This window comes from Nicotiana tomentosiformis, chromosome 2 (genome assembly GCF_000390325.3).
Source record: "Nicotiana tomentosiformis chromosome 2, ASM39032v3, whole genome shotgun sequence".
NCBI classification, from domain to species: domain Eukaryota; kingdom Viridiplantae; phylum Streptophyta; class Magnoliopsida; order Solanales; family Solanaceae; genus Nicotiana; species Nicotiana tomentosiformis.
Genome location: NC_090813.1, coordinates 175,160,506 through 175,180,701, shown reverse-complemented (window position 1 = coordinate 175,180,701; position 20,196 = coordinate 175,160,506). Strand labels below are relative to the sequence as shown.

General features: G+C 39.5%; 1 protein-coding gene across 1 annotated transcript; it reads right to left on the bottom strand.

Moving 5' to 3' along the window:
- Positions 1 to 1,104: 1,104 nt before the first annotated feature.
- On the bottom strand, positions 1,105 to 2,852 carry LOC104106686 (endochitinase EP3). The gene is made up of 2 exons (XM_070196344.1): positions 2,399 to 2,852; positions 1,105 to 1,714 (listed from the first exon to the last, which is right to left on the bottom strand). The coding sequence occupies exons 1-2, from the start codon at positions 2,814 to 2,816 to the stop codon at positions 1,302 to 1,304; spliced, it is 831 nt and encodes a 276-aa protein (XP_070052445.1). The 5' UTR covers positions 2,817 to 2,852; the 3' UTR covers positions 1,105 to 1,301.
- Positions 2,853 to 20,196: the final 17,344 nt, after the last annotated feature.

Below are 20,196 nucleotides of genomic sequence, written 5' to 3'. Positions count from 1 at the left end.
TTATATATTAACCACTAGGAAGCTAGCCTAGTGGTATATTAGAGCTTCGTACTGTCTATTATTTGATGAGACCAATGCAAGAAAGACAGTCATTACTACACATCCTGTGTATGATTATATTGTGTGGATGTAGACTGGAGAGTGGCATTTATGCTAAGGCACAAGGACTACTAATGCATATTGTTATAGACTTCATTTGGGGTAAATTGTTCTATCATTTTTCAGTGGTATTAATGCGGTTTCATGCACATTCTGGAGATGAGAAGGCAGTATATACCTCTATGGTGTTAAGCTGGCAGTTGGTGTGTTATATTATTGTATGTACAGGTTTGAGAGGCTGTCCTGCAAGTGTCATGACTGAATTTAAAGGTGACTTATTTGCTGTAAAATGGAGATCAAGATGGAAGAGATCAAGCTGGATCAACACACTGATTTGTAAGTTTGGGATTGCTTCTATACAGTGGTGTATGTATCTGGAATCCACATTAGCCTTGTCCATTGGAATTTTGTTCAGTGGAATGCATACCCTGGCTCCTGGTGAGAGTATTATAGGTGATACTTGGTGTTTTTCCTTGGCTATTGGATACACTTACACTACTTGGAGATGGAAGCATTAGTAGTAGATTTTTCTTTCATAATATTAGCTATTAGTAGTTTACTTGTTTTACATTGGCTTAGACATCTTGTAAAGTTTGGACCTATTTTGGGATTATACTTATATATTAACCACTAGGCAGCTAGCCTAGTGATATATTTGCTAAAAGAACTAAAAGTGCTTATAAGCTAAAAAGTCATAAGCTGGGGGTGACTAACTTATGACTTATGGCTGATTTTAGCTTATAAACACTTGGCTTATAAACACTTTAGATATTTACTAAACGTGTAGATAAGTCAAAATATGCTTATAAGCCAGTTTAACGAGCTTATAAGCTTAGCCAAACACCTTCAAAAGAAATAACACTCTTTATTTTATAGGCATCACTATAATATTACTCTCATTCTATATTTTCTTTCACGGACTATATTTTCATTTTTCTTTTTATTTCTTTTATTTAGGAACCCCACAGTTGTGGTAAAAACCAAAATGCAGCAAAAATAATAATATAAAAAAGAAGCACATTTTGCTCAGTTGCATCTCCAACTGTGTAATATAATCGTATATTCTTTTTAAAATAAAATCATGTATAGTGGAGTCTTATTCAATTCTCAGAACATATATATGTCAGCCTCACTACCGTGGAGCAACTAATAATTAATATCTTTGGTTATTCTTTAATTCAACTTCTTTAATTACTTACGTCCTAACATGTGAGATTATCCCCAGTCTCCACACCCAGTTGTTGACAATACTCAGTATAATACTCAACCCTTCTGGCAACAGTCTGAGGGTTGCCTCCGTCACATTCAATCTGGCCATTAATGGCTCGAATGGTTGGGCCAAAACCTTGGCCAGAAGTAATGAGAGAATGGCAATTGTTCATCCAATACCACAGGGCAGTCTTGAAGGAAATAACAGCATCTCTAGCCACAATGTCAGGGTCATTTAAGCCATCGAATCCTATGGATTTTCCGGCAGGTCCATAGTTGAAGTTCCATGATAATTGGATGGGTCCTCGACCGTAGTAGTTCTTGCCTGAGACACAAGGGTACTCTGTGTTGTTCTCATCACAATAGTCGAGTGAAGGACCATTTATCTCATTTATGAAGCACATGTCTGTATAAACCAAAACAGGAAACATCTATTGTTAAAAGATTTAAGTAATAATATATGTTAGATGATGTAAAGAAACAGGAAACCTCTATATATATTGCAGCTTAATTAATGATTATAAGAAATTTTATCTTTAATACTTAATAAATGACCTGATAGTATAAATACGTTCTAACATTGCATAAAACGTAAACTCGATATACATAGGGAATATTGAATATTTTTATAACACGAAAGAGATTATACGTACACGTCCATTTTATTTTAATGAAAAGTGGATCTAAATTTGAAATTGGTACATGTGTACAATAAATAGCACATTTTATATTTTCATATTTACCAAAACGGATTTAAAAAAAACATACTTTTTTAGTTATATTTAGACCTTATTCTTCTTTTTGGTCCATTTCAAAAGAATTATCCCTATTTAAATTTGATAACGAATTAATGTATACTTTTCATTTTAATTTTAATGATAAATTTTTATAGTTACACAAATGTTATAGTATAATTAAGATTACAAGTTTCAAAATTTTTTAAATTCTTATTTTATTTTTTAAATAACATTTCAATCAAATAGATTGATATAAATTGAAACAGAAAGGAAGTATATTAAAAGGTCCAAGAGAAATCACAAAAAAAGAAAGCACAAAAAAATAAAAGCAAGCAATTAGTAAGAAAGCTTACGTCCAGTTTCATGAGTGACGTGAGCAAAGAAAGCAGCAATCTCACGCTTAGAATCATCGGTAGAACCCATAGTACCAAAATTGGGATAAGATTGAAGAGCTTCAAGGAACCTAGCCCTTGTATAAAACCCTTTTCCTTCACAGGTAGAAGCAGCTTGATCAGCTATTCCATTGAAGAATGCATTAGAAACAACATCAGAAACTGAACCTCCGTTACTTGATGTTGAAGCACTAAAACAAGGCCCTCCTTGACACCCTTGCCCGCAATAATCATTTCCAGTTCCACAAAAGCCCCATTTGCTGCAGCATAAGCCTTCTGCACATTCACAGTTTTGTGCCAAGATTGTTCTTGGAACAACAACTACTACTATAGCTAATGCAAAGAGGAAAATAAAATGTTTTCTTGAAGAGAAATTCATCTTTTCTTTAGTTTAGTTGTGTGTGGAGGGAAGTCTAAGAATGCAGAGGCATTTATAGATGGAGAATTAATTTCTATTTTTTTTTCTTTCTTTTTTTTCTCGTGAAGAGCCACTATTGTTGAAGTGTTCAAAGTTAGAACTATTTTTTCGAATGGGTTGACTTTTTACCTTTTTGAGTCGTATGTATATTGTCAAAAGGTCATTTATTAGCAAGCTTTTCCCTTCCTTCTTTCTTTATGTCTTTAAGAAAGGGAGGGTTTTTCACTTTTGAACTCATAATTTTCCTTCTAGTTGTAACGATCCGGTCGGTCGTTTTGAAAGTTGTAGCCCCGTTCCCCTATTTACTGTTCATTTTGTACGTTTTAGCTGTTATGTGACATGCCGGGTAGTCGGTTCGGGTCCGGTGAGGTTTCGGAATGACACACTTAGTTTCAAGGATGAAAACTTAAGTTGAAAAGGTTGACCGGATGTAGACTTAGGTGTAAATGACTCCGGAATGGAGTTTCGATGGTTCCGTTAGCTTTATTGGGTGATTTTGGACTTAGGAGCATATCTGGATTGTGAATTGGAGGTCCGTCGTTGAATTAGGCTTGAAATGGCGAAAATTGGATTTTTTTGAAAGTTGGACCGGGAGTGGACTTATTGATATCGGGGTCAGAATTTGATTCCGGGAGATGGAGTAGGTCTGTGGTGTCATCTGTGACTTGTGTGCAAAATTTGGGGTCAATCAGACGTGATTTAATAGGTTTCAGCGTCGTTTATAGAAGTTGGAATTCCTTAGTTTCAATAGGCTTGAATTGGGGTGTGATTCGTATTTTTGATGTTGTTCAATGTGATTTGAGGGCTCGACTAAGTTTGTATCATTATTTAAGACTTGTTGATTTGTTTGGTTAAGGTCCCGGAGGCCTCGGGTTGATTCCGGATGGTTAACGGATCAAAAGTTGAAGTTGGGAGATTGTTGAAGCTGGACTCTGCTGGTGTAACAGCACCTGCGAAGCTTTGATCGCAGGTGCGAGCTCGCAAGTGCGGGCTGGGTTGCGCAGGTGCGAGTTTGGATAGGAGTGTACAGGTGGCCGCTGGTGCGAGGGAATTGCCGAACCTGCATGACCGCAGATGCGGCAGGGGGAACCGCAGAAGCGGAATTGGGCAGGGAAGCTGGGTTCCGCAGAAGCGGCTTGGAGGCTCGCAGAAGCGAGTCCACATGAGCGGAGAAAGGACCATAAGAGCGAGGGATGCCGCAGAAGCGTATATTTTGTCGCTTCTGCGACACCGCAGATGCGGCTAAGTTTATGCAAAAACGAAAGTGCTGGACAGAACGCTTATATACAAGGGTTCGTGATTTTGCTTTATTTAAAACATTGTGTGTGGAGGGAAGTCTAAGAATGCAGAGGCATTTATAGATGGGGAATTAATTTCTACTTTTTTTTTATTTCTTTCTTTGTTTCTCGTAAAGAGCCACTATTGTTGAAGTGCTCAAAGTTAGAACAATGTTTTCGTATGGTTGACTTTTGACCTTTTTGAGTCATATGTATTATCACGATCCAAATCCTAATCTGTCGTGATGGCGCCTAACGTGCTACTAGGCAAACCGACATTTACGAAATAACTCCAACACTTTTAACAAAAAATAGATCTAAAGCAGTTTAAATAATAAAACTCCTCATAAACATGATAGAAAATCCAAAATACAACGCGAAAATTCCCAACAGATGTTGATCTATAAGTAAACAACTCCGGAATGGAGTTTTGATGGTTTTATTAGCTCTGTTGTGTGATTTTGGACTTAGGAGTGTGTCCGGATTATGATTTGGAGGACCGTAGAGGAATTAGGCTTGAAATGGCGAAAGCTGGAATTGTTGAAAAGTTTGCCCGAGAGTGGACTTTTTGATATCGGGGCGGGATTCTGATTTATGGAAGTTGGAGTCGGTCCGTAATATCAAATGTGACTTGTGTGCAAAATTTGGGATAAATCGGTTGTGTTTTGATAGGTTTCGGCGTCGTTTGTGGAAATAGATTTTCCTTAGTTTCAATAAACTTGATTCCGGATGGTTAACTGATCAAAAGTTGAAGTTGAGTGATTGCTGAAGATGGACCTTTGCTGGTGTAACCGGACCTGCGGAGCTTTGATCGCAGGTGTGAGCACACAGGTGCGGGCTGGCTTGCGCAGGTGCGAGATTGGAGGGGAGTGTGTAGATGGTCGCAGGTGCGAGGAGTTTTCCACACCTGTGTGGCCGCATGTGCGATGAGAGGTGCACAGAAATGGTAGGTGCGCAGGTGCGATAATGAGTTCCGCATCTGCGTGACCGTAGATGCGGCAGGAAGTTCGCAAAAACGGTAGTGGGAAGATGAGCTGGGACCGTAGAAGCGGTTTGGATGCTCGCAGAAGCGAGTCCGCAGAAGCGGTGTGAGGGATCGCAGGACCGGAATGGGCCGCAGATGCGTGGGTGATGTCGCTTCTGCGATGCCGCAGAAGCGGAAGTGCTGGACAGATTATTAAAACAAAGGTTCGCTATTTTGGTCTCATTTCAAACATTTCAAGCACGGGTTTGGGCGATTCTTGAGAGGATTTCCAGGGGATTCTTGAGGTAAGTCTTTGTGCTCATTTTTTATCAATAATCTTGCTTCCCCATTGATTTTCCCACCAAGTTGGTGTGTATTTAAGGTCTAAATTGGGAGTTTGAGGCTAGGGACTTAGAGAGTTTGATTTGGAGATTTGGATGACGATTTGGTGTCGGATTTTGATAAATTTAGAAAGGTTAGACTTGTGATTGAATGGGCTTTCTTGATTTGTGACTATTATCGAATTTCGAGACGTGGGCCCGGGGGCCGGCTTTTGAGTCATTTTTTGACTTTTGATTAATAGCTTAGCATTTTCTTCTAGAGTTTATTCCTTTAGCCTGTATTGATTATATCAAATTGTTTATGGCTAGATTCGAGGCATTCAGAGGCTGTTTCATGAGGCAAGGGTATATTGGAGTAGAGATTTTCTCGGATTGAGGTAAAGAACAATTCTAAATTTGGTTCTAAGAGTATGAAACCCCGTATTACGTGTCATGTATTTGGTTTTGAGGTGACGCACATGCTAGGTGACGGGTGTCTGGGTATGCACCGTAGGAATTGTGACCTGGTAAAATTCCATGGAACTGTGTAGTTGAATAATCTATTGTTATCTATACATTCTCCATGTATTAGAGAAATTGAACTACAAATCATGTTAGAAATCATATTTTGACTATGTGTTGGCACTGTAGGGACCCATAGAGGTCGTGTACGTGTTGAATTATCTACTAAATTGTTATTTTGTACTCAGTCATAATTTTATTTGTATATTATATCTAGTCTCTATTGTTCCTTGTTGATACATTATATCATTTCTATTGGCGCTGATTTTTATTATTACTAAGAGCCTGAGAGACTGGAGAGATTGTTGACTGAGTGAGGCCGATGGTCTGATTGTGAGATATTGATACTATAGCACGTGAGTTGTCCGTGCGGATCTAGATATTATGCAATAGCCCTTGAGTTATCCGTGCAACACGTGAGTTATCCGTGTGGATTATAGCGTTTGGGCTGAAGGAGCCCTCTAGAGTCTGTACACACCCCCGGTGAGCGCAGGTGCCTACTGAGTGCCGAGAGATGAGTGAATGGGAGGGCTGAGTGACTGTCGCCCTGAGAGGATGCATTTGATTTCATTATTGTCACACTTAGCTGCCATGTATAGTGTCTTGAAATTTTTGAAAGATATTACATTCTGTTGCACTTAAACTTGTCATGAAGTAACTGTTTTGACCTTTTATCGAACTTGAAAGCATGCCTACCTTCCTATGTTGAAATCACTGTAATTGAACTATAACTGTGAACCTCGTCACTACTTACAGTTCTTTATTTTGTCTTGTTACTTACTGAGTTGGTTGTACTCACGCTACACCCTGCACTTCGTGTGCAGATTCAGGTATTTTCGGACACGGTTGGTATTGATTCACTGTGCAGTTGACCCTTCGTAGATTTCGAGGTAGCTGCTCGGCATTTTCGCAGACCTTGTTTCTCTTTCCCGGCCCTTCCACTTATTGTATATAGTTTCAAACTATGATAGACAGTATTTTTCCAGATTTGTGATAGTTAGATGCTCATGTACTCAGTGACACCAATCATTTAAACTTTCAACCTTGAGACTAAGTGCCTCATTTTATTCTGAAATTACTCCGGAACCGAACCGATTACCCCGACAAGTCGCATAATAGCTATAAAGTACAACATGCATAGTAAATGGGGGAACGGGGCTATAACTCTCATAATGACCGGCTGGTTCGTTACATGTATATGGAAAAATACATAAGCTACCCCCTAAATTATAAACCAAATCCCTCTTACACACTTTCTGACAACGAAAATTACCTTAAACACTTTTTTCTTGACCAATTATTCAAAACATATTTGTTGTCACGCACCAATAAGGTAGTGACACATGTCCTAATTCAAGTAAAAAAAGAAAATATAGAAAATACCCCCTCCCTCCCCAAGCCTCTCATCTTCTTCAAACTATCATACCTTCGGCTCCCTCTTCTATGGATGGCACCAACATCACCTCCATGGTTGCTGCCATAGCTATAATCAAAAGAAAAGAAAAAGGTCCGATCTAAATAACCACCTTCAATACAACGCCCCCACATTAATCATCGCAAGAAAATAATATCGTCATCGGAAAACAAAATGCCAATAACGACCCTTCTTTACCTGAAACTTTTTAGTTCTAGTTGATCTTCTGGGTTTTGGTTTACTAAATCTCTAAGCTCTCTGCCATTTTTGTATATTCTGAACTGGGTTTTTTGCTCATATGTTACTGAGAGGATATCAATGAAAAAGTCTAATCGATAGCATTTTTTTCGAATTGGGTCTCCAGTTGTTTGCTAGTATGCCAACTGAAAGAGATAAACCAAAAAAGTTTACATTTTTAGCATTTTTAGAGATGTTGATGGATGGGAAGTGTATTTGCAACATTTTTTCTGAATTGGGTCATCAAATATTTGCTAATTATATGTTAAAGTGAGGCCATGGACTAAAATTAATAGAATTTCTTTGGACTGAAATTAATAGAAATTAATACTGGATTTTTTGTAGGTATTTTACTGTTAGAATTATTCAGTGAAATGAGACAATGGAGTTGGAAGAGAACATGAGGGTTTTGCTGGCCATGGAAGGATTGGAGGGAAAAACAAAAGAAAAAGAAAAAGAAACAAATTTGGACCATAGGATCGACTTTATTAAATCTAAAAAGGTTGAACGTGTAAGGTGATTTTCGTCCGTAAAAAGTATGTAAAATTTATTTGGCCTATAGTTTAAGGGATAACTTATGTATTTTGCCTATGTATATTGTCAAAAGGTCATTTATTAGCAAGCTTCTTCCTTCTTTCTTTATGTCTTTCAGAAAGGGAATATTTTTCACTTTTTAACTCATAATTGTCCTTCTACTATTGACCATGACAAATTATGTATGAACCTATTTAACCAAGCACAAATTTCAAGGGAAAAAAATCTTTTTGATAAGTATGATCCTAAATATATCATATTATTTGTGTGGTTATAAAACTTTTGAAATTTATAGTATTAAATATATAATACTAGTTATGTGGTTATAAGGTAAATTAATTATTTTTAAATTTAAAAATAAATTATTTTTTTGAAACAAACTAATTAAAAAGAAAATATGATCATATAAATAGAACTGATAAGAGTATATACCACCAGATTGGATGCATTGAAACTAAGTTTAATTAACTTGTTGTAACGACCCGGCCGATCGTTTTGAGTGTTATAAATTCGTTTCCCCATTTGCGGCTCAAGTTATGCTTTACAATTATTTTATGACCTACCAGATTAGTTGGTTCGGCTTCGCAAAGAGCAATGTTGGGCAGCACAATTTTGTTCTTCGTGAAAGCGAGGGACATGTCGCGTTCGAGAAGAAGAGAGGTTTGGACAAAAAATTTAAGTTCTGAAAATGGGACTTCGTCCTATTTTTTATTTTTGACGGATTGGAGCTCGGGAAGAGGCGATTTTTCGGAGATATTCAAGAAAAATAACGGGTAAAGTGTTCCTACTTAATATTGGTTAAATTACCCGAATTCATGGTTATTTTTGATATTTAATTAGTGAATTAAGTTGGAAGATTTAGAAAACCCTCTTGGTTTAATTTGAAGATTTGAGGGTCGAGCTGATGTCGGAATTTGGTAAAATTAGTATGGGTAGACTCGTGATTGAATGGGCTTCTGGATATTGTAACTTTTGTCCTATTCTGAGATGTGGGTTCCACGAGCGATTTTTGGGCTAAATTTCGAATTTTGTTGGAAAATTTGTATTTTCTTATGGAATTAATTCCAATAATTTTTATTGACTCAATCGAATTATTGTGGCTATATTCGAGGCGTTTGGAGGCCAATTCACGAGGCAAAGGCTTAGCGGAATAAGAAATTACACGGTTTGAGGTAAGTAACAGTTCTAAATTTGGTCATGAGGGTATGAAACCCCGAATTTATGTATTATGTGATTGGTTTTAAGGTGACGCACATGCTAGGTGACGGGCGTGCGGGCGTGCACCGTAGGAATTTTGACTTGGTCAACTCCATGGAACTGTGTAGTTGAAAAATCTGTTGATATCCGTACATTTTTTTCCGTATTAGAGAAATTGATCTATGAATCAAGTTTAAATCATATGTTTACACTGTTGGGACCCGCATAGGTCTTGTACATATGAAATTATCTACTAAATTATTATTTTGCGCTCAGTCACAGTTCTATTTGCACATTTTTACCTCAGTTTCTATTATTCATAATTGATGCATCATATCATCATTGTTGGGCTGCTTATCATGACATCTGAGAGCCTGAGAGACTGAAGAGGTTGATGACTGAGTGAGGCCAAGAGCCTAATTGTGAGGATATTTATGGGATCGGGCTGCACGCCGCATCATGTTTCATTGTTGTATTCAATGATTGGCTTGATATAGCTCTTGGGCTGAAAGAGCCCCTCCGGAGTTTCCCCCCCCCCCAGTAAGCGCAAGTACCTACTGAGTGCGAGTGCCGAGTGCTGAGTGACTGCGAGGAATGAGTGACTGTGAGGAAAAAGTGACTGTGAGGTTGGAGTAAATGGGAGGACCGAGTGAATGTTATTCTGAGAGGATGCATTGATTTCATTATTTGCTGCATTTCAGCTATCATATATCACTATTTTGGAAATTTCAAAAAAATATTATTTTCTGTTTAAGTCAAATTTAATATGAAATTACTGTGAAAGTTTAAATGTTGAACTTGAGAGCATGCCTACCCTTTTCTGTTGGAAAGTACTGTATTTGAACTTAGTTGAGAAGCACCTCACTACTTTCAGCTCTTTATTTATTATTGTTACTTACTGAGTTGGTTGTACTTATACTACACCCTGCACTTCGTGTGCAGATCCAGGTGATCCCGGACACAGGGGGTGTTGATTCTTTCACACAGTTAATTTTTCGGAGATTCAGAGGTAGCTGTCATGTTTCGCAGACCTTGTCTCTCCTTCCTTATCCTTTTGTTTATTGTATTTGGTCTCAGATTATTATGTACCATGATTTCTAGACATGTAATTTATAGATGCTCATGTACTCAGTGACACCAGGTTTTGGGAGTGTTTGTATCAGTATTTGCAAGATTTTTGGATTGTGTTTAAATATTATATTTTCAAACTTAAAGGAAATCGTGGGTTATTGATGTTGTCGGCTTGCCTAGTATAGAGATAGGCGCCATCACGACATATTAGGATTTTTGGGTCGTGAGAAGTTAGTATTAGAGCCTAGGTTACATAAGTCTCACGTGTCATGAGCAGGTTTAGTAACGTCTTGTAGATCACTACGAAAACATCTGTACTTATCTTCGAGAGGCTGTTAAACCCTTAGGAAAAATTTTACTTTCTTGTATTCTGTCGTGCGAATTGTTGATTCCGGAAAACTAAAATTCTGTTATCATATTATCTCACATATGGTGAGAATAGGTACTACCGGATCGTACGATCAGCCACCAGTGCCACCACTTAAGGCCCTGAGAGGTTGGGGCCGAGGTAGAGGTCGAAATGTAGATCATACATCAGTTGGAGCAGCACCGGTAGCACCACCAGTTGCTCCAGCTCAAGAGTAGATTCTAGATATAGCTGAGCCGACAGGACCAGCTCAGGCACCAGTTGTGCCCATTGAGATTCCAGGTCTTCAGGAGACTTTGGCCCGATATTGACAGTTTGCATTGGCCTTGCTCATGTGGTTTCGGCTCAGGCCACACCTGCCACTTCTCAGGCGGGGGAGGTACTCATGCCCATGTTGCCTGTAATCTAGATCACATAGTACATAGACTTCAAATACCGGGGGCACTACCAGCCCAGCCGGCTGCAGCTGTTCAGGCCCTGGTAGTACCCGTTATGGCAAATGATGAGCATAGGAAATTTGAGAGATTTGGGGGAGCGGAACTGAGTTAGAGGATGCTCAAGGATTTCTAGATAAGTTCCAGCAGATGATGCGGACAACGGGTATTCTGGAGACCAGTGGGGTCTCGTTCACTACATTTCAGTTTTTTGGGGCTGCCTTCAGATGGTAAGAGGCTTATGAGAGGTGCAGGACGATTGATGCAGTACCACTTACATGGCAGGAGTTCTCCATTCTCTTTTTGGAGATGTTCGTACCGCAGTCTCGCAGAGTGGAGCTGCGTAGACAGTTTGAGCAATTACGTCATGATGGCATGTGTGTGATGCTGTACGAGATGAGATTTTCTGAGTTGGCTCGTCATGCAGTTTGGTTGGTTAACACTGATAAGGAGAGAATTAAGAGGTTTATTGATGGCCTCACATATCAGCTACTATTACTTATGACTCGGGAGAGGGTATCTGGTGCTACTTTTGATGAGGTAGTTGACATTGCTCGGCAGATAGAGATAGTCTGTAGACAGGAACGTGGAGAGAGGGAGGCCAAGAGGCATCGTGGACCAGGTGATTTCAGCGGTGTTCCTTTCGGGGGTCAGTTTTACCGCAGCAGGGGTCGTCCTTACACACACGCACAAGCGGGTCGCCCATTTCACCGTGGTGCATCATCCAGCCATGGTTCATACAGTTCTCATCAGGGTTAGTCATCTCTTAGTGCCCTTCCAACCCAGAGTTCATCCCGCGCCCCTTCAGTTCAGGGTTCATTTTCACCAGGTGCTTCTAGCAGTTATTCTAGTTCTCGGGGCCTGATTCAGTCCGTACTACCACCAGTACTGGGGAGCTGCTTTGAGTGCGGGGAATTTTGGCATATGTGGAGACAGTGTCCTCGTCACTCGGGAGTTTCAGTGTAGTAGAGGAGTCAGACTACGACTTCAGCACCAGTTACTTCGCCACGCGCTCAGCCAGCTAGGGGTGGGGCACAGTAAGTTAGGGGTTGCCCAAGAAGGGGAGGCCAATTAGGTGGCGGTCAAGCCCGATTCTATGCTTTTCCTTCCAAGTGAGATGTTGTTGCTTCAGATGCAGTGATCACAAGTATTGTCTCAGTGTGCCATAGGGAAGCTTCTATATTATATGACCCTAGTTCTACTTATTCGTATGTATCATCGTACTTTACTCATTATATGGATATGCCCCGTGAGTCCTTAGTTTCACATGTTCGTGTATCTATGCCGGTGGGTAATACTATTATTGTGGACCGCGTGTATCAGTCGTGTGTGGTAACTATTAGAGGATTGGAGACTAGAGTTGATCTCTTATTTCTTAGTATGGTTGATTTCGATATAATCCTGGGTATGGATTGGTTGTCCCCATGTCATGCTATTCTCGACTGTCACACAAAAACTGTGATGTTTGGCAACACCGGGGTTGCCAAAGGTCAAATGGAGAGGTTATCTAGATTATGTTCCTAGCAGGGTAATTTCTTATTTGAAGGCCCAACATATGGTTATGAAGGGATGTTTGTCATATTCAGCCTTTGTGAGTGATGTTGATGTAAGCACTCCTCCTATTGGTTCAGTACCGGTAGTGCGAGACTTTCCGGATGTATTTCCTGCAGACCTGGGTATGCCACCCAATAGGGATATTGATTTTGGTATTGACTTGGTGCTGGGCACTCAGTCCATTCTATTCCTCCGTATCGTACGGAACCATCTGAGTTGAAAGAATTGAAAGAGCAACTTTAGGAACTCCTTGAAAGGGGGTTTATTAGTCCTAGTGTGTCACCTTGGGGTGCACCGGTTCTGTTTGTGAAAAAGAAAGATGGTACTATGCGGATGTGTATCGATTACAGGTAGTTGAATAAAGTTACAATTAAGAATAAATATCCCAATGCCCCGGCAGCATTTATGCACCCGATGAATAGCATATTCCAGCCGTATCTTGACTCATTTGTCGTGGTATTTATTGATGATATCCTGGTGTACTCACGTAGACAGGAGGAGCATGCACAACATTTGGGTATTATATTGCAGAGGCTGAGAAAGGAGAAACTATATGCCAAATTCTCTAAGTGGCTTAGTTCAGTGGAATTCCTGGGACACATAGTGTCTAGTGAAGGGATTAAGGTGCATCCAAAGAAGATAGAGCCAGTTCAGAGTTGGTCCAGACCATCTTCAGTTACTGAGATTCTGAGTTTTCTCGGCTTGGCCGGTTATTATCATCGCTTCGTGGAGGGTTTCTGTAACGCCCCACACTCAGGGAGCACGACCGACGCTCAACCGAGTAAACCTGGTCGAGCAAGCCTAATTTGTATTAACCTCTCATCATTACTCATGCATGATTTACCATATCATAATAAGATCTTGACTTTCATATTAAATACATTTGGCTCAATGGCCCATATTATCTTTCTCGTAGTGGTTACACAGCTCTATAAATAGCTGTAAATTGTGAACATAAATACATGAAAAATTCAAAACTTTAATTACATGACCCATAGTGTACATGGAGCTTCTATGAGAATAGATACCTAAATACATAAAATGAACAAGACCCAAACACCCACTAGAATTGTAGCAGGTTCACCAGAAGCTGAGTAGCGAAGAAGATCCCTATCAAAGATCCATATCATTCTCTAGAAGTATACCTACATCCATTAAAAGATGCAGCGCCCCCGGGAAAAGGGACGTGAGTACATGTGGAATAGTACACGTATGTAAGGCAGTCAAAACAATATATGAAGATATGGTAACTCAAATAAGAGGCAAATAAAGTATATCAAGAGACCACGACACATCCCATAGAATCACATTTCAAGTCTTATTATACTTGCATCATTCTAAACTTCTTTTAGTATCAACTAAAGCATATGAACTATATGTGGAATACATAATATAATGTAATTGTAATAACATGTACAAACAAGGCCAATGAACGTGGCACCTTGCTCCCTTATTTTACACATAAATTTCATGTACCGTCCTTAGTGTTCACATATCATATTATACACCTATGCGTCTCATAGACAGTTCACAATGTTCACTTACACAATACAAATACACTTATTCAAGGGCTTGGAAATACAACATGAATATAATGAATCATAGCAACAATAAATGGGCTTAGATAGCTGTTAACGTCAAGCAAATTTATTTAGAGCTTCCATTACCATTTATAGACATTTAGTTTGGGATCCTATATAACCACCTTCACACAAAGCGGCCCTGCCGCCTTACCCCAGCATATGCGGGTGGAGGTGTATCATGATACCACAATCTCTACACAAAGCGGCCCTACCACCTCACCCCAATATATACGGGTGGAGGTGTATCACAATACCACAATCACTACACAAAGCGGCCCTACCGCCTTACCCCAATATATGTGGGTGTAGGTGTATCACAATACTACAATCCCTACACAAAGCGGACATGCCGCCTTACCTCAATATATGTGGGTGGAGGTGTATTCCATAATACCACAATCCCTACACAAAGAGGCCCTACCGCCTCACCCCAATATATGTGGGTGGAGGTGTATCACAATACCACAATCTCTACACAAAGCGGCCCTACCGCCTCACCCCAATATATGCGGGTGGAGGTGTAACCACAATACCACAATCTCTACACAAAGCGGACCTACCGCCTCACCCCAATATATAGGGGTGGAGGTGTAACCACAATACCACAATTTGGATTCTGAAACGATAATAATTAGTACAAAAGATTTCTTTCAAATCATACCCTTTGGCACCTTTGATCTTAAGAAGAATATAAGTTCATAAGATTTTGTCATATGTGAATTAGAATTTTATCACATTGAATCCGTACAAAACTTTCTCCCTAAGGGAGGTATAACATAATTGATTAAAAATAGAGAATTATTATGCACATGACCATATATATAAACCCAAAGCGACATGACTAGCGCTACTTTTGAGGTCATAAGTTCCCGGATCATTGGGACACTTCATGTTCACATTCATGCTCATCATTGAGAAATGCACCTCATTACATTAGCACATGTATGGTAAATCAATAAGTCGATTTCAATGGCACATAGCCCAAATACGTTTTCCATAACATTTATCGTCACTTAGCATAGGACATCCCTCTCCCACTTCATTATATACTCCCTTGTCATCTTAAGGTCATTAGCTATGTACATGATTCTTGGGGACTTAACATCGAAGTTATTTACATTAATTATTTTAGAAGCATACATTCTATGATTGAAGCCATTGGGACATACAACACCTCATAATTCTCATTTTGGCAAACGGCCACATTTCATGTTCATACTATCACCTACTTGTGCTTTCCATGGGTGATCACAAGACATCAAGAACATTTAAAATATTTAGGAATACCTTAGCCTCTCCTCATGAGGGATTAGGAGCTTGTAGCACACTGGAAACACAAATACAAATACGAATATGTTCATCTCATAACCTTTTCACACTATATATCACTTCATTAGTATTTTTCAACTACTTACACATCATTATTTCATTGGCTCCCTTGGCCATACATATTATGCTTCATTCATGACACTGTGGCCGCACATCATATTCCACACTTTCGTTTCTTTTCTTTCAAGTATTATCATCATAAGCGTCATCCTATAGAATACTCTTGTAAAACCTCTCCCCAAAAAGGGTAATACACAATTTGAACTCATGAATATGTAAGAACTCACAACATATTGGAAATAGCTACCAAGCATAGAATTAGTTAGAACAACCACATTTTGACATGACTTGAGTACATAAGCTTTTGGACAATTCTATTTTCGGAGTCAATTTAATATAGTTGAACCAAGGCTCATTTCATAATCTTTCACACATCATTTCATTTCATTGGCGCTATTTGCCACAAGTATAACTTTCATTATTGGCATGCTGTCCACACTTTATATCCGCTACTCACTACTTTCACTCTCAAGCATCTTTATAGATTATTGACAACAAAGAATCTCTAATCACAATATTTAGTACACATATGAGCAATTGAGAGTCTTAAGCACATTGAGATTTCTTACACAATTTGGCTTAATAGCCTTCAATTGAAACACGACTTGAAGTCATAACATTTTAATACCCAACTCATGCTTTGAACACATTTTCGAAGGATAGCATCCTATGATAAGAGCATCCGGAATACATTTTGAACATATGCCTTGAACACAAAGCTTATTCGGAATAGTTAATTTATAATGAATAACTCGGAACTTACAAGAACATCATGTGTTCCTTAAATTACTACAACGTTCCAAAAATCCTAGCAATCCCAATCTATTTTGAGATATAACAAAATTGAACCATAATTAGGAAGATATTTGTGGTTTCAGCTCATTTGATCATTTTATCAAACACTAGGTGTGCAAATTTGAGTACAAGGTTCTTCTACAAGATTTTCTTCATTTCACAACCCAATCTTTACTTATTTGAGTTCAACAATCTTCCCACAAACCTTACTGGTAAATGCATGTATAAATAATACTCTCACACCCAAGAATCATACTCCTAATCAACTATCTTCTACCCAAATCCGAAATTGAAAACTATGGTATAGAACCTTACCTCTTAGATGAAGAACTTGGATTTCAATGCTTGAGCAAGATTTGATGAACAAGGGCTCAGGTATTCCTCCTCTCACTCTAGGGCACTTTCCCCTCTCTAAAAATATCAGATTATCCATCGAAAATGACCCTAAGATCATTTTATAGGAATTGGGGTCGGGTTATGAAATTAGAGAATTGGACCCTCAAAAATCCGGACCAGGCTAGGCACGGTCTGTAGCGAGATACAGACCAAGCTTCGCAAGCTCTATAGTGAGCTACAGACCAGGCTTCGCGAGCTCTGTAGTGAGCTATAAACCAGGCTTCGCGAGGGATATAGCACGGCCTAGCGCGCTACAGACCTGGCTTCACGAGGGTTATAACACAGTCACATTCTTTCAGCCTTTGGCAATTTGGTCATAACTTCTTGTAGGAGTGTCCAAATGATGAATGGTTTAAAGCGTTAGAAACTAGACTCAAAGGGCTTTAATTTGATAGGTAGAACACCTTCTAAGTTGTTGTATTTAGGTAGCGTAATGCGTTTGAAGTAGGATCTTGTGTGAATTGATAAAATCTTTCCACTTAATGTATCTAACTTGTTCCACATGAATTCTTGCCATTCACAAAACTCCTTAGTATGTTCCAACACACCTTAAACATATATTTTTCATTTCAGAATAATGTGGTTCTATCCCATGAGTCTCCTTTAATACTCAAACATGTTATTCCCAAATATAGTTGGCGCACTTTAAAATCTTAAATCATTAGGAAATTTTAACGGGGCCTTACAGTTTCTCATATATTGCATCACCTATGACTAAATTGACCCAAAAGGTGCTCCGTTTAGGTGGTCAGATGAATATGAAGAGAGCTTTCATAAGCTCAAGATAGCTTTGACTACAACCCTAGTATTGGTATTGCCGATGGGTTCAGGGTCTTATACTGTGTATTGTGATGCGTCACTTATTGGTCTCGGCACAGTGTTGATGCAGGACGGTAGGATGATTGCCTATGCGTCCAAACAATTACAGGTACATGAGAAGAATTATCCGGTTCACGACCTTGAGTTAGCATCTATTGTTCATGCCTTGAAGATTTGGCGACATTATTTGTACGGTGTCCATTGTGAGGTTTATACCAATTACCAAAGTCTACGACATCTATTTAAATAGAAGGATCCTAATTTGTGGCAGCGAAAGTGGTTGGAGTTGCTTAAGGATTATGATATACCATTCTCTATCATTCCGGAAAGGCCAATGTGGTGGCAGATGCCTTGAGTCGTAAGGCGGAGAGTTTGGGCAGCTTAGCATACTTACCGGTAGCAGAGAGGAATTTAGTCTTGGATGTTCAGGCCTTGGCCAACCAGTTTGTTAGATTGGATATTTCTGAGCCGAGTTGAGTTTTGGCTTGTATGGTTTCTCAGTCTTCTTTATACGATCGCATCAGAAAGCTCCAGTATGATGATTCCCATCTGCTTGTCCTTAAGGATACAGTTCAGCGTGGTGATGCTAAGGAAGTCACTATTGGAGATGATGATGTATTACAGATGCAGGGCAGGCTATGTGTGCCTAATGTAGATGATTTGCATGAGTTGATTTTCTAGGAAGCTCACAGTTCGCGGTACTCCATTCATCCAGGTGCCACGAAGATTTATCAGGATCTGAGGCAGCATTATTGGTGGAAGAGAATGAAGAAAGATATATTTGGATTTGTATCTTGGTGTTTAAATTATCAACAGGTGAAGTACGAGCATCAGAGACCGATTAGATTGCTTCAGAGACTTGAAATTTTGGAGTGGAAGTGGGAGCGTATTACCATGGACTTCGTAGTTGGGCTCCCACGGACTTTGAGGAAGTTTGATGTTATTTGGGTGATTGTGGATTGATTGACTAAGTCCGCACATTTTATTCTACTTGGTACTACTTATTATTCGGAGTGGTTGGCTGAGATTTATATCCGCGAGATTGTTCGCCTACACGGTGTACCAGTGTCCATAATTTTAGATCGGGGCACACAGTTTACATCACAGTTTTAGAGAGCGGTGCAGCGAGAATTAGGCACACAAGTTAAGTTGAGTACAAAATTTCACCCTTAGATGGACGGACAGTCCGAGCGTACTATTCAGATATTGGAGGATATGTTACGCGCGTGTGTCATTTATTTTGGGGGTTCTTGGGATCAGTTTCTGCCACTCTCAGAGTTTGCTTACAATAACAGCTACCAATTGATCATTCAGATGGCTCCGTATGAGGCTTTTTATGGGAGACGGTGTCGGTCTCCGGTGGGTGTGTTTGAGCCGGGTGAGTCTAGGCTATTGGGTACTAACTTAGTTCAGGATGCTTTGGAGAAGGTTAAATTTATTCAGGAGCACCTTCGCACGGCGCAGTCTAGACAGAAGAGTTATGCCAACGAAAGTTCCGTGATGTTGGTTACATGGTTGGGGAGAAGGTTCTGCTTAAGATTTCGCCCATGAAGGGTGTGTTGAGGTTAAGGAAGAAGGGCAAGTTGAGCCCTCGATATATTGGGCCTTTTGAGATACTTAAGAAGATTGGAGAGGTGGCTTATAAACTTGCTTTGCCATCTAATCTATCAGGAGTTCATCCAGTATTCCATGTATCCATGTTCTGAAAGTATGTCGGGGATCCGACTCGTATTCTGAATTTCAGTACAGTGCAGCTGGACGGTAATTTGACTTATGATGTGGAGCTGGTGGCTATTTTAGACCGGCAGGTTCCAAAGCTGAGGTCAAAGAACATATCATCAGTGAAGGTACAGTGAAGAGGCCATCCAATCAGAGAAGCAACTTGGGAGATTGAGCAGGAGATGCGGAGAAAATATCCACACCTATTTGAGACTCCGGGTATAATTCTAAACTCGTTTGAGGACGAATGTTTGTTTAAGAGGGGGAGAATGTACCGAACCCGGTCGGTCATTTTGAGTATTATAACCCTGTTTCCCCATTTGCTGCTCAAGTTGTTCTTCACAATTGTTTTATGACCTACTGGATTGGTTGGTTCAGGTCCGGAAGGCTTTCAGAGTGAAATGAGACACTTAGTGTCATAATAAAAAACTCAAGTTGGAAAAATTGACCGGATATTGACTTATGTGTAAACGACCATAGATTTGAATTTTGATGATTCCAATAGTTCCATATGGTGATTTTAGACTTAGGAGCGTGTCCGAAAAATTATTTGGAGGTCCGTAGTGGAATTAGGCTCGGGAAGTTTGATCGGGAGGTTGACTTTTTAATATCGGGGTCGAAATCTGATTCTGAAAATTTTAATAGGTCTGTTATGTTATTTAGGACTTATGTGCAAAATTTGAGATCAATCAGACTTGATTTGATAGGGGTTTCGGCATTGTAAGTAGAAGTTGAAAGTTTGTAGTTTC

Coding starts and splice junctions, on each gene's coding strand:
- LOC104106686 (XM_070196344.1), bottom strand. CDS start 2,816: ATGAATTTCTCTTCAAGAAAACATTTTATTTTCCTCTTTGCATTAGCT. Junction 1,715..2,398: donor CGTCACTCATGAAACTGGAC/GTAAGCTTTCTT, acceptor TGGTTTATACAG/ACATGTGCTTCATAAATGAG.